At 34.8% G+C, this 13,297-nt stretch overlaps 1 protein-coding gene across 3 annotated transcripts in view; it reads right to left on the reverse strand.

The window, feature by feature from the left end:
* NDRG1 (N-myc downstream regulated 1) overlaps positions 1 to 13,297 on the reverse strand; it is a 102,690-nt gene that overhangs the window by 30,423 nt on the left and 58,970 nt on the right. For all 3 annotated transcript variants that reach the window (XM_073590363.1, XM_073590362.1, XM_073590361.1), the window contains 2 exons: positions 4,595 to 4,669; positions 1,584 to 1,619 (listed from right to left, as the gene is read on the reverse strand). In XM_073590363.1, coding sequence (XP_073446464.1) covers positions 1,584 to 1,619; positions 4,595 to 4,660 — 102 coding nt within the window. In that variant the 5' untranslated portion in view covers positions 4,661 to 4,669. The remainder of the gene's footprint in view (positions 1 to 1,583; positions 1,620 to 4,594; positions 4,670 to 13,297) is intronic.

A 13,297-nucleotide genomic window follows, 5' to 3' on the forward strand; every position in this document is an offset into this window, starting at 1 on the left:
TTTCTCATTACGCCATTTACCGATCGGGTTAATTTACTTTATATTTTGATAGATCGGGTGTTTCTGAACGCGGCAATACCAAATATGTGTATTTTTTATTGTTTTATTTCGAATGGGGCAAAAGGAAGGTGATTTGAACTTTTAGGCTTTTCAAAAAAAATTTATATTTTTAAACATTTTTTTTTTTACTGGCTTCAAAAGTCTCCTTAGATGTTTGATCATTTGTGCTATATATAGCAGAGCTGCAGCAGTGCTTCATAAATCATGATCTTCTATGCCTGCCGGCCACGGATTGGCGACCATAGGAGATTTACAATGACAAACACGGGGGTCTTCTGCAAACCCCCGGTTGTAATGACAATCCATCAGCGCCCCATGATCACATCCGCTGGGTGCAAGTGCACGTTAAATGCCGCTGTCAGCAGCATTTAACTTCTTAACAGCCGTGAGTGGATCTCTAATCCACCCGCGGCTGTTAGAGGCTCATAAAAGATGGAAAAGATGCAGGCTCAGCGCCGGAGCCCGCATAAAATGCATGTAGACGACCTTGGATGTACCTATACGTCTAAGATTGTGAAGGTGTTAAAAAAAAAAAATGAAAAACAAAACCCTAAATTTGTTTTTTGTCTCTATATTCTGAGAGTCATAGCTTTGTCGACTTTTTTGTATGGTGAGCTGTGGGTTTATTCTCACCAATTTGGCATTCAGACAACTTGCCATTGTCTTTTATTCTATTCTTTTGATATGCATCATAATAAAAAAAAACAGCAATTCTAGAAAAGTTTTAATGACATTTTCCATAAAAGATAATTCGATTTTTTTTAAAAGCAAAGCACTGACTTTTACCAGCAAGGCGAAAGCAAATATGTCAATTTTTTTTATTTTGTAGTTAGTTTTTTAACTTACAGGAAAAGTTTTTTTTTTTTTTTTAATGTTAAACTATCCTATTAACTCCCCTACTGCACTGGATCTCAGGTACTATAATACACTGCAATACTCCTGTACTTGTGGGGTTAAGGGTCCTTACGTGATGCCTTTGCCTCTATACAAAACGTCCAAATATTGCCTAAATAATATGAGCGTATCATATTAAAATATTTCTACTCTCACCTTTTCTTCAATTTGGTTGAAATAAAAAAAAATCCAATTTCTCCAATTCTCAAAATTAATGAAAAACTGCAACACACATTACAACCACTAGGTGGCCACATAAAGACACATATGACATACACATCTCCCAGCAGAGTATCATGGAATCATATTTTTTTTTTCTTATAAAGCTCTTCTCTTCACACCAGGATATGGTGAGCTAAGAGAAAAGGAACATAAAACTGACATACAGTCGCTACACAATACTGCCAAACAGCATTTACATAATACCGCCATATGTTGCTTTTCAATTGGAGCTCTGTAAGTTTGGGACAACTGTCCAAAGAGGAAGGCTAGAGTGAAGGTTAGGGGCTAGTTCATGCTGCTCTTGCTCCTTTTACCCATATTAAATCGCCAACATGTAAAATGAAAAGTTACAAAACAAAACAATACAACAGTAAATATGAAGGTTCTTACTATAAATATTCACTTACCCGGATTTCATATTGTTGCAGTAATACTGTAATTCCCTACAAGATAAAGGAATCATCAAAACAAATCCAGGTGAACCCCTTGCTGGCCAGTTGACTTTTTTTTTATACTTTCATATACTTTTTTCTTTCCTTCTTTCAAAAGCCATACATTTTTAATTTTTGCACAAACGTGTCCCTTGTGATCATTTAATGGCTTATACAATACTGTGCCTTGCAAGACCATAGTATTAGGGCTCGGGCACATGACTGGATAAGGGCCGAGTGCGATCCGACAAAACATCGGATCACAGGCGTAACAATGTTACATAATGGGGCCGCGCTCATGTTTCCTGGCACTGAGTCTGTCCGGGGAGAAAAAAAAAAAATCGCTAGATCTGATCATATGGCATTCTGCCACGCAAGTCAAAGAGTCCGTGGAAAACAACAAACTGTGCGCAGATGACGTCTGATTGTGCTCCGATTTTCCCGGACTGACACACTGGAGAAGATGGAGACATAAGGGAGAAGATGGAGGCACAATGGAGAAGATGGAGACACAATGGAGAAAATGAAGATGGAGAAGATGGAGACACGATGGAGAAGATGGAGACACAATAGAGAAATGGAGACACAAAGGAGAAAATGGAGAAGATGGAGACACAATGGAGAAGATGGAGACACAATGGAGAAGATGGAGAAGATGTAGACACAATGGAGAAGATGGAGACACAATGGAGAAGATGGAGACACAATGGAGAAGATGGAGACACAATGGAGAAAATGGAGAAGATGGAGACACAATGGAGAAGACGGAGACACAATGGAGCAGAAGGAGAAGATGGAGACACAATGGAGAAGATGGAGACACAATGGAGAAAATGGAGAAGATGGAGACACAATGGAGAAAATGGAGACACAATGAAGATGGAGACACAATGGAGAAGATGGAGACACAATGGAGAAGATGGAGACACAATGGAGAAGATGGAGACACAATGGAGAAGATGGAGACACAATGGAGAAAATGGAGAAGATGGAGACAAAATGGAGAAGATGGAGACACAATGGAGCAGAAGGAGAAGATGGAGAAGATGGAGACACAATGGAGAAGATGGAGACACAATGGAGAAAATGGAGAAGATGGAGACACAATGGAGAAAATGGAGACACAATGGAGAAAATGGAGAAGATGGAGACACGATGGAGAAAAAGAAGATGAAGAAGATGGAGACACAATAGAGAAGATGGAGACACAATGGAGAAAATGGAGAAGATGGAGACACAATGGAGAAGATGGAGACACAATGGAGAAAATGGAGAAGATGGAGACACAATGGAGAAGATGGAGACGAGAAGGAGAAGATGGAGAAGATGGAGACACAATAGAGAAGATGGAGACACAATGGAGAAAATGGAGAAGATGGAGACACAATGGAGAAGATGGAGACACAATGGAGAAGATGGAGACACAATGGAGAAGATGGAGAAGATGGAGACACAATGGAGAAGATGGAGACACGATGGAGACACAATGGAGAAGATGGAGACACAATGGAGAAGATGGAGACACAATGAAGAAGATGGAGAAGATGGAGACACAATGGAGAAGATGGAGACACAATGGAGAAAATGGAGACACAATGGAGAAAATGGAGACACGATGGAGAAAATGGAGAAGATGGAGACACAATGGAGAAGATGGAGACACGATGGAGAGGAAGGAGGAGATGGAGAAGATGGAGACACAATGGAGAAGATGGAGACACAATGGAGAAAATGGAGAAGATGGAGACACAATGGAGAAGATGGAGACACGATGGAGAAGATGGAGACACAATAGAGAAGATGGAGACACAATGGAGAAAATGGAGAAGATGGAGACACAATGGAGAAGATGGAGACACAATGGAGAAAATGGAGAAGATGGAGACACAATGGAGAAGATGGAGACACGATGGAGAAGATGGAGAAGATGGAGACACAATAGAGAAGATGGAGACACAATGGAGAAAATGGAGAAGATGGAGACACAATGGAGAAGATGGAGACACAATGGAGAAGATGGAGACACAATGGAGAAGATGGAGACACGATGGAGAAGATGGAGACACAATGGAGAAAATGGAGACACAATGGAGAAGAAGGAGAAGATGGAGAAGATGGAGACACAATGGAAAAGATGAAGAAGATGGAGACACGATGGAGAAGCTGGAGAATTTTCTTTTTCAATCTTCTCCAAATTTGAGAAAAAACGGATCACACTCATATCAGAGTGCTTGCATAATAAACCAGACGAAAGAACATATGGTCGTGTGACTCCAGCCTTTGATGATGTAGTGAAATTATTAGACTGCTATGAAGCTCAGCCAGGTAGTATGATTGTAGCAGGCATGACGGTTTTCAGCAGGATCCTGGCCGCCATTGCAAACCATCTGCACACTTTGATCGTGCTGCATGGGGGAAAATGGTGGTCTCCAAACTCACGGCCTACCAGGAACATGGCACTTAAGTGTTGTTCTCAGAAATTGGCAGCGACATCTACAAACAGTAGTTGAACAGCAGCGATCAGAGCTCACTCCGGTTGCTGCTGATAACACCGCCAGCTGAGTATGGCACCGGGTTCAGCTCCTGAGCCTGCTCCACACAGCAGGCTACACAACATACAATTTTGCAATATACTTTCAATACTGCCTAGAGCATAACTAACACCAAAGCCGCCAAGACATAGACCTCACAGTTCGAGGACTCAAGAGACCAAATGTGGGTCTGGTGTGGGGTCTGAATTGATTTGTTTGGGTCTGAATTCATTTTGGGCTTTGGAACAGATTTGTTTTTTGGATCTGGATCTTTTACTGCTAACTTTCTGCCTTGTGTACCCGCGGGAGGCCCGGCGTCTACAGATGATTCCTAAGAAATTACTCATATCCACATGCACTGGCAATAACATCCGGTAACTATAGGGCCGGCCAACAACGTAACACCGCCGGCCATCGAAGACGTGATGTAAGGGTGCAATGATAATTATTAATTACCTCTTCCTTCTCCACCAACAGCGGCTTCCCCTCTCCGAAACTAAAGTCTTGGAGCTGTGTAGACATTTTAAGAGTCTGCAAAAAAAAAAAAGAGAAAAAATGTGAGTGATTATAATAAGAAACAGACTGCACAATATACAGCACAGGACAAAAACATGACAAGTAACAAGAAGACGAGAGTCAGGGAAGTGAAGTCTGCCGTCACTCCGTGGGCAGTATGTACACTGATATGATTCTCCTATGTGCTCGCAGTCACGTGAACACATGTATGACACGGGCACACAAGCCAACAAGATTCCCATAAGTTCCTCTCAATGTTCTCTCTATCTTTCGTGAGACCACAAGTTTGCAAATCTCATACAAATCTTCACTTGACCGCCCAATATCGCTGCAAATACAGGGGAACCATGACAGTGTGCAAACTGCACTTTCCAATTCAGCCTAAAAAACACTTCTAATTAAGTAATAGTGATGAGCGAAGGTGTAAAGTGATATCTGATCATGCACTGGTTTTATCAGAGTGCCTTCAGCGCACTCAAATATTATATCAATAACATACTATAATACTGCCCCTATGTACAAGAATATAACTACTATAATACTGCCCCTATGTACAAGAATATAACTACTATAATACTGCCCCTATGTACAAGAATATAACTACTATAATACTGCCCCTATGTACAAGAATATAACTACTATAATACTGCCACCATGTACAAGAATATAACTACTATAATACTGCCCCTATGTACAAGAATATAACTACTATAATACTGCTCATATGTACAAGAATATAACTACTATAATACTGCTCCTATGTACAAGAATATAACTACTATAATACTGCTCCTATGTACAAGAATATAACTACTATAATACTGCCCCTATGTACAAGAATATAACTACTATAATACTGCCTCCTACGTACAAGAATATAACTACTATAATACTGCCCCTATGTACAAGAATATAACTACTATAATACTGCTCATATGTACAAGAATATAACTACTATAATACTGCTCCTATGTACAAGAATATAACTACTATAATATTGCCCCTATGTACAAGAATATAACTACTATAATACTGCCCCTATGTACAAGAATATAACTACTATAATACTGCCTCCTACGTACAAGAATATAACTACTATAATACTGCTCCTGTATACAAGAATATAACTACTATAATACTGCCCCCTATGTACAAGAATATAACTACTATAATACTGCCCCTATGTACAAGAATATAACTACTATAATACTGCCCCTATGTACAAGAATATAACTACTATAATACTGCCCCTATGTACAAGAATATAACTACTATAATATTGCCCCTATGTACAAGAATATAACTACTATAATACTGCCCCTATGTACAAGAATATAACTACTATAATACTGCCTCCTACGTACAAGAATATAACTACTATAATACTGCTCCTGTATACAAGAATATAACTACTATAATACTGCCCCCTATGTACAAGAATATAACTACTATAATACTGCTCCTATGTACAAGAATATAACTACTATAATGCTGCTCCTATGTACAAGAATATAACTACTATAATACTGCCCCTATGTACAAGAATATAACTACTATAATACTGCCCCCTATGTACAAGAATATAACTACTATAATACTGCCCCCTATGTACAAGAATATAACTACTATAACACTGCTCCTATGTACAAGAATATAACTACTATAATACTGCCCCTATGTACAAGAATAAAACTACTATAATACTGCCCCCTATGTACAAGAATATAACTACTATAATACTGCCCCCTATGTACAAGATTATAACTACTATAATACTGCCCCCTATGTACAAGAATATAACTACTATAATACTGCTCATATGTACAAGAATATAACTACTATAATACAGCCCCTATGTACAAGAATATAACTACTATAATACTGCTCCCTCTATACAAGAATTAACTACTATAATACTGCCCCTATGTACAAGAATATAACTACTATAATACTGCCCCTATGTACAAGAATATAACTACTATAATACTGCTCATATGTACAAGAATATAACTACTATAATACTGCCTATGTACAAGAATATAACTACTATAATATTGCCCCTATGTACAAGAATATAACTACTATAATACTGCCCCTATGTACAAGAATATAACTAATATAATACTGCCTCCTACGTACAAGAATATAACTACTATAATACTGCTCCTGTATACAAGAATATAACTACTATAATACTGCCCCCTATGTACAAGAATATAACTACTATAACACTGCTCCTATGTACAAGAATATAACTACTATAATACTGCCCCTATGTACAAGAATAAAACTACTATAATACTGCCTATGTACAAGAATATAACTACTATAATACTGCCCCTATGTACAAGAATATAACTACTATAATACTGCCCCTATGTACAAGAATATAACTACTATAATACTGCCCCCATGTACAAGAATATAACTACTATAATACTGCCCCTATGTACAAGAATATAACTACTATAATACTGCTCATATGTACAAGAATATAACTACTATAATACTGCCTATGTACAAGAATATAACTACTATAATATTGCCCCTATGTACAAGAATATAACTACTATAATACTGCCCCTATGTACAAGAATATAACTACTATAATACTGCCTCCTACGTACAAGAATATAACTACTATAATACTGCTCCTGTATACAAGAATATAACTACTATAATACTGCCCCCTATGCACAAGAATATAACTACTATAATACTGCCCCTATGTACAAGAATATAACTACTATAATACTGCCCCTATGTACAAGAATATAACTACTATAATACTGCCCCTATGTACAAGAATATAACTACTATAATATTGCCCCTATGTACAAGAATATAACTACTATAATACTGCCCCTATGTACAAGAATATAACTACTATAATACTGCCTCCTACGTCCAAGAATATAACTACTATAATACTGCTCCTGTATACAAGAATATAACTACTATAATACTGCCCCCTATGTACAAGAATATAACTACTATAATACTGCTCCTATGTACAAGAATATAACTACTATAATGCTGCTCCTATGTACAAGAATATAACTACTATAATACTGCCCCCTATGTACAAGAATATAACTACTATAATACTGCCCCCTATGTACAAGACTATAACTACTATAATACTGCCCCCTATGTACAAGAATATAACTACTATAACACTGCTCCTATGTACAAGAATATAACTACTATAATACTGCCCCTATGTACAAGAATAAAACTACTATAATACTGCCCCCTATGTACAAGAATATAACTACTATAATACTGCCCCCTATGTACAAGATTATAACTACTATAATACTGCCCCCTACGTACAAGAATATAACTACTATAATACTGCTCATATGTACAAGAATATAACTACTATAATACAGCCCCTATGTACAAGAATATAACTACTATAACACTGCTCCCTCTATACAAGAATATAACTACTATAATACTGCCCCTATGTACAAGAATATAACTACTATAATACTGCCCCTATGTACAAGAATATAACTACTATAATACTGCTCATATGTACAAGAATATAACTACTATAATACTGCCTATGTACAAGAATATAACTACTATAATATTGCCCCTATGTACAAGAATATAACTACTATAATACTGCTCATATGTACAAGAATATAACTACTATAATACTGCCTATGTACAAGAATATAACTACTATAATATTGCCCCTATGTACAAGAATATAACTACTATAATACTGCTCATATGTACAAGAATATAACTACTATAATACTGCCTATGTACAAGAATATAACTACTATAATATTGCCCATATGTACAAGAATATAACTACTATAATACTGCCCCTATGTACAAGAATATAACTACTATAATACTGCCTCCTACGTACAAGAATATAACTACTATAATACTGCTCCTGTATACAAGAATATAACTACTATAATACTGCCCCCTATGTACAAGAATATAACTACTATAATACTGCCCCTATGTACAAGAATATAACTACTATAATACTGCCCCTATGTACAAGAATATAACTACTATAATAATGCCCCTATGTACAAGAATATAACTACTATAATATTGCCCCTATGTACAAGAATATAACTACTATAATACTGCCCCTATGTACAAGAATATAACTACTATAATACTGCCTCCTACGTACAAGAATATAACTACTATAATACTGCTCCTGTATACAAGAATATAACTACTATAATACTGCCCCCTATGTACAAGAATATAACTACTATAATACTGCTCCTATGTACAAGAATATAACTACTATAATGCTGCTCCTATGTACAAGAATATAACTACTATAATACTGCCCCCTATGTACAAGAATATAACTACTATAATACTGCCCCCTATGTACAAGACTATAACTACTATAATACTGCCCCCTATGTACAAGAATATAACTACTATAACACTGCTCCTATGTACAAGAATATAACTACTATAATACTGCCCCTATGTACAAGAATAAAACTACTATAATACTGCCCCCTATGTACAAGAATATAACTACTATAATACTGCCCCCTATGTACAAGATTATAACTACTATAATACTGCCCCCTATGTACAAGAATATAACTACTATAATACTGCTCATATGTACAAGAATATAACTACTATAATACAGCCCCTATGTACAAGAATATAACTACTATAATACTGCTCCCTCTATACAAGAATATAACTACTATAATACTGCCCCTATGTACAAGAATATAACTACTATAATACTGCCCCTATGTACAAGAATATAACTACTATAATACTGCTCATATGTACAAGAATATAACTACTATAATACTGCCTATGTACAAGAATATAACTACTATAATATTGCCCCTATGTACAAGAATATAACTACTATAATACTGCCCCTATGTACAAGAATATAACTAATATAATACTGCCTCCTACGTACAAGAATATAACTACTATAATACTGCTCCTGTATACAAGAATATAACTACTATAATACTGCCCCCTATGTACAAGAATATAACTACTATAATACTGCCCCTATGTACAAGAATATAACTACTATAATACTGCTCATATGTACAAGAATATAACTACTATAATACTGCCTATGTACAAGAATATAACTACTATAATATTGCCCCTATGTACAAGAATATAACTACTATAATACTGCCCCTATGTACAAGAATATAACTAATATAATACTGCCTCCTACGTACAAGAATATAACTACTATAATACTGCTCCTGTATACAAGAATATAACTACTATAATACTGCCCCCTATGTACAAGAATATAACTACTATAACACTGCTCCTATGTACAAGAATATAACTACTATAATACTGCCCCTATGTACAAGAATAAAACTACTATAATACTGCCCCCTATGTACAAGAATATAACTACTATAATACTGCCCCCTATGTACAAGATTATAACTACTATAATACTGCCCCCTATGTACAAGAATATAACTACTATAATACTGCTCATATGTACAAGAATATAACTACTATAATACAGCCCCTATGTACAAGAATATAACTACTATAATACTGCTCCCTCTATACAAGAATATAACTACTATAATACTGCCCCTATGTACAAGAATATAACTACTATAATACTGCCCCTATGTACAAGAATATAACTACTATAATACTGCTCACATGTACAAGAATATAACTACTATAATACTGCTCATATGTACAAGAATATAACTACTATAATACTGCCTATGTACAAGAATATAACTACTATAATATTGCCCCTATGTACAAGAATATAACTACTATAATACTGCCCCTATGTACAAGAATATAACTAATATAATACTGCCTCCTACGTACAAGAATATAACTACTATAATACTGCTCCTGTATACAAGAATATAACTACTATAATACTGTCCCCTATGTACAAGAATATAACTACTATAATACTGCTCCTATGTACAAGAATATAACTACTATAATGCTGCTCCTATGTACAAGAATATAACTACTATAATACTGCCCCCTATGTACAAGAATATAACTACTATAATACTGCCCCCTATGTACAAGAATATAACTACTATAATACTGCCCCCTATGTACAAGAATATAACTACTATAACACTGCTCCTATGTACAAGAATATAACTACTATAATACTGCCCCTATGTACAAGAATAAAACTACTATAATACTGCCCCCTATGTACAAGAATATAACTACTATAATACTGCCCCCTATGTACAAGATTATAACTGCTATAATACTGCCCCCTATGTACAAGAATATAACTACTATAATACTGCTCATATGTACAAGAATATAACTACTATAATACAGGCCCTATGTACAAGAATATAACTACTATAATACTGCTCCCTCTATACAAGAATATAACTACTATAATACTGCCCCTATGTACAAGAATATAACTACTATAATACTGCTCCTATGTACAAGAATATAACTACTATAATACTGTTACTATGTACAAGAATATAACTACTATAATACTGCCCCTATGTACAAGAATATAACTACTATAATACTGCCCCCTATGTACAAGAATATAACTACTATAATACTGCCCCCTATGAACAAGAATATAACTACTATAATACTGCCCCCTATGTACAAGAATATAACTACTATAATACTGCCCCCTATGTACAACAATGTAACTACTATAATACTGCCCCCTATGTACAAGAATATAACTACAATAATACTGCCCCCTATGTACAAGAATATAACTACTATAATACTGCTCCTATGTACAAGAATATAACTACTATAATACAGCCCCTATGTACAAGAATATAACTACTATAATACTGCTCCCTATATACAAGAATATAACTACTATAATACTGCCCCTATGTACAAGAATATAACTACTATAATACTGCTCCTATGTACAAGAATATAACTACTATAATACTGCTCCTATGTACAAAAATATAACTACTATAATACAGCCCCTATGTACAAGAATATAACTACTATAATACTGCCCCTATGTACAAGAATATAACTACTATAATACTGCCCTATGTACAAGAATATAACTACTATAATACTGCTCCTATGTACAAGAATATAACTACTATAATACAGCCCCTATGTACAAGAATATAACTACTATAATACTGCTCCCTATATACAAGAATATAACTACTATAATACTGCCCCTATGTACAAGAATATAACTACTATAATACTGCTCCTATGTACAAGAATATAACTACTATAATACTGCTCCTATGTACAAGAATATAACTACTATAATACTGCCCACTATGTACAAGAATATAACTACTATAATACTGCCCCTATGTACAAGAATATAACTACTATATTACTGCCCTATGTACAAGAATATAACTACTATAATACTGCCCCCTATGTACAAGAATATAACTACTATAATACTGCCCCCTATGTACAAGAATATAACTACTATAATACTGCCCTATGTACAAGAATATTACTACTATAATATTGCTCCTATGTACAAGAATATAACTACTATAATACAGCCCCTATGTACAAGAATATAGCTACTATAATACAGCCCCTATGTACAAGAATATAACTACTATAATACTGCTCCCTATATACAAGAATATAACTACTATAATACTGCCCCTATGTACAAGAATATAACTACTAAAATACTGCTCCTATGTACAAGAATATAACAACTATAATACTGCTCCTATGTACAAGAATATAACTACTATAATACTGCTCCTATGTAAAAGAATATAACTACTATAATACTGCCCCTATGTACAAGAATATAACTACTATAATACTGCCCCTATGTACAAGAATATAACTCCTATAATACTGCCCTATGTACAAGAATATAACTACTATAATACTGCCCCCTATGTACAAGAATATAACTACTATAATAGTGCCCCTATGTACAAAAATATAACTACTATAATTCTGCCCTATGTACAAGAATATAACTACTATAATACTGCCCCCTATGTGCAAGAAAATAACTACTATAATACTGCCCCCTATGTACAAGAATATAACTACTATAATATTGCTCCTATGTACAAGAATATAACTACTATAATACTGCCCCTATGTACAAGAATATAACTACTACAATACAGCCCCTATGTACAAGAATATAACTACTATAATACTGCTCCCTATATACAAGAATATAACTACTATAATACTGCCCCTATGTACAAGAATATAACTACTATAATACTGCTCCTATGTACAAGAATATAACTACTATAATACTGCTCCTATGTACAAGAATATAACTACTATAATACTGCTCCTATGTACAAGAATATAACTACTATAATACTGCTCCTATGTACAAGAATATAACTACTATAATACTGCCCCTATGTACAAGAATATAACTACTATAATACTGCCCCTATGTACAAGAATATAACTACTATAATACTGCTCCTATGTACAAGAATATAACTACTATAATACTGCTCCTATGTACAAGAATATAACTACTATAATACTGCTCCTATTTTCCTATTATATAACTACTATAATACAGCCCCTATGTACAAGAATATAACTACTATAATACTGCTCCTATGTACAAGATTATAACTACTATAATACTGCTCC

This window comes from Dendrobates tinctorius, unplaced genomic scaffold (assembly GCF_039654945.1).
Source record: "Dendrobates tinctorius isolate UK_male_01 unplaced genomic scaffold, ASM3965494v1 ptg000116l, whole genome shotgun sequence".
NCBI lineage: Eukaryota > Metazoa > Chordata > Amphibia > Anura > Dendrobatidae > Dendrobates > Dendrobates tinctorius.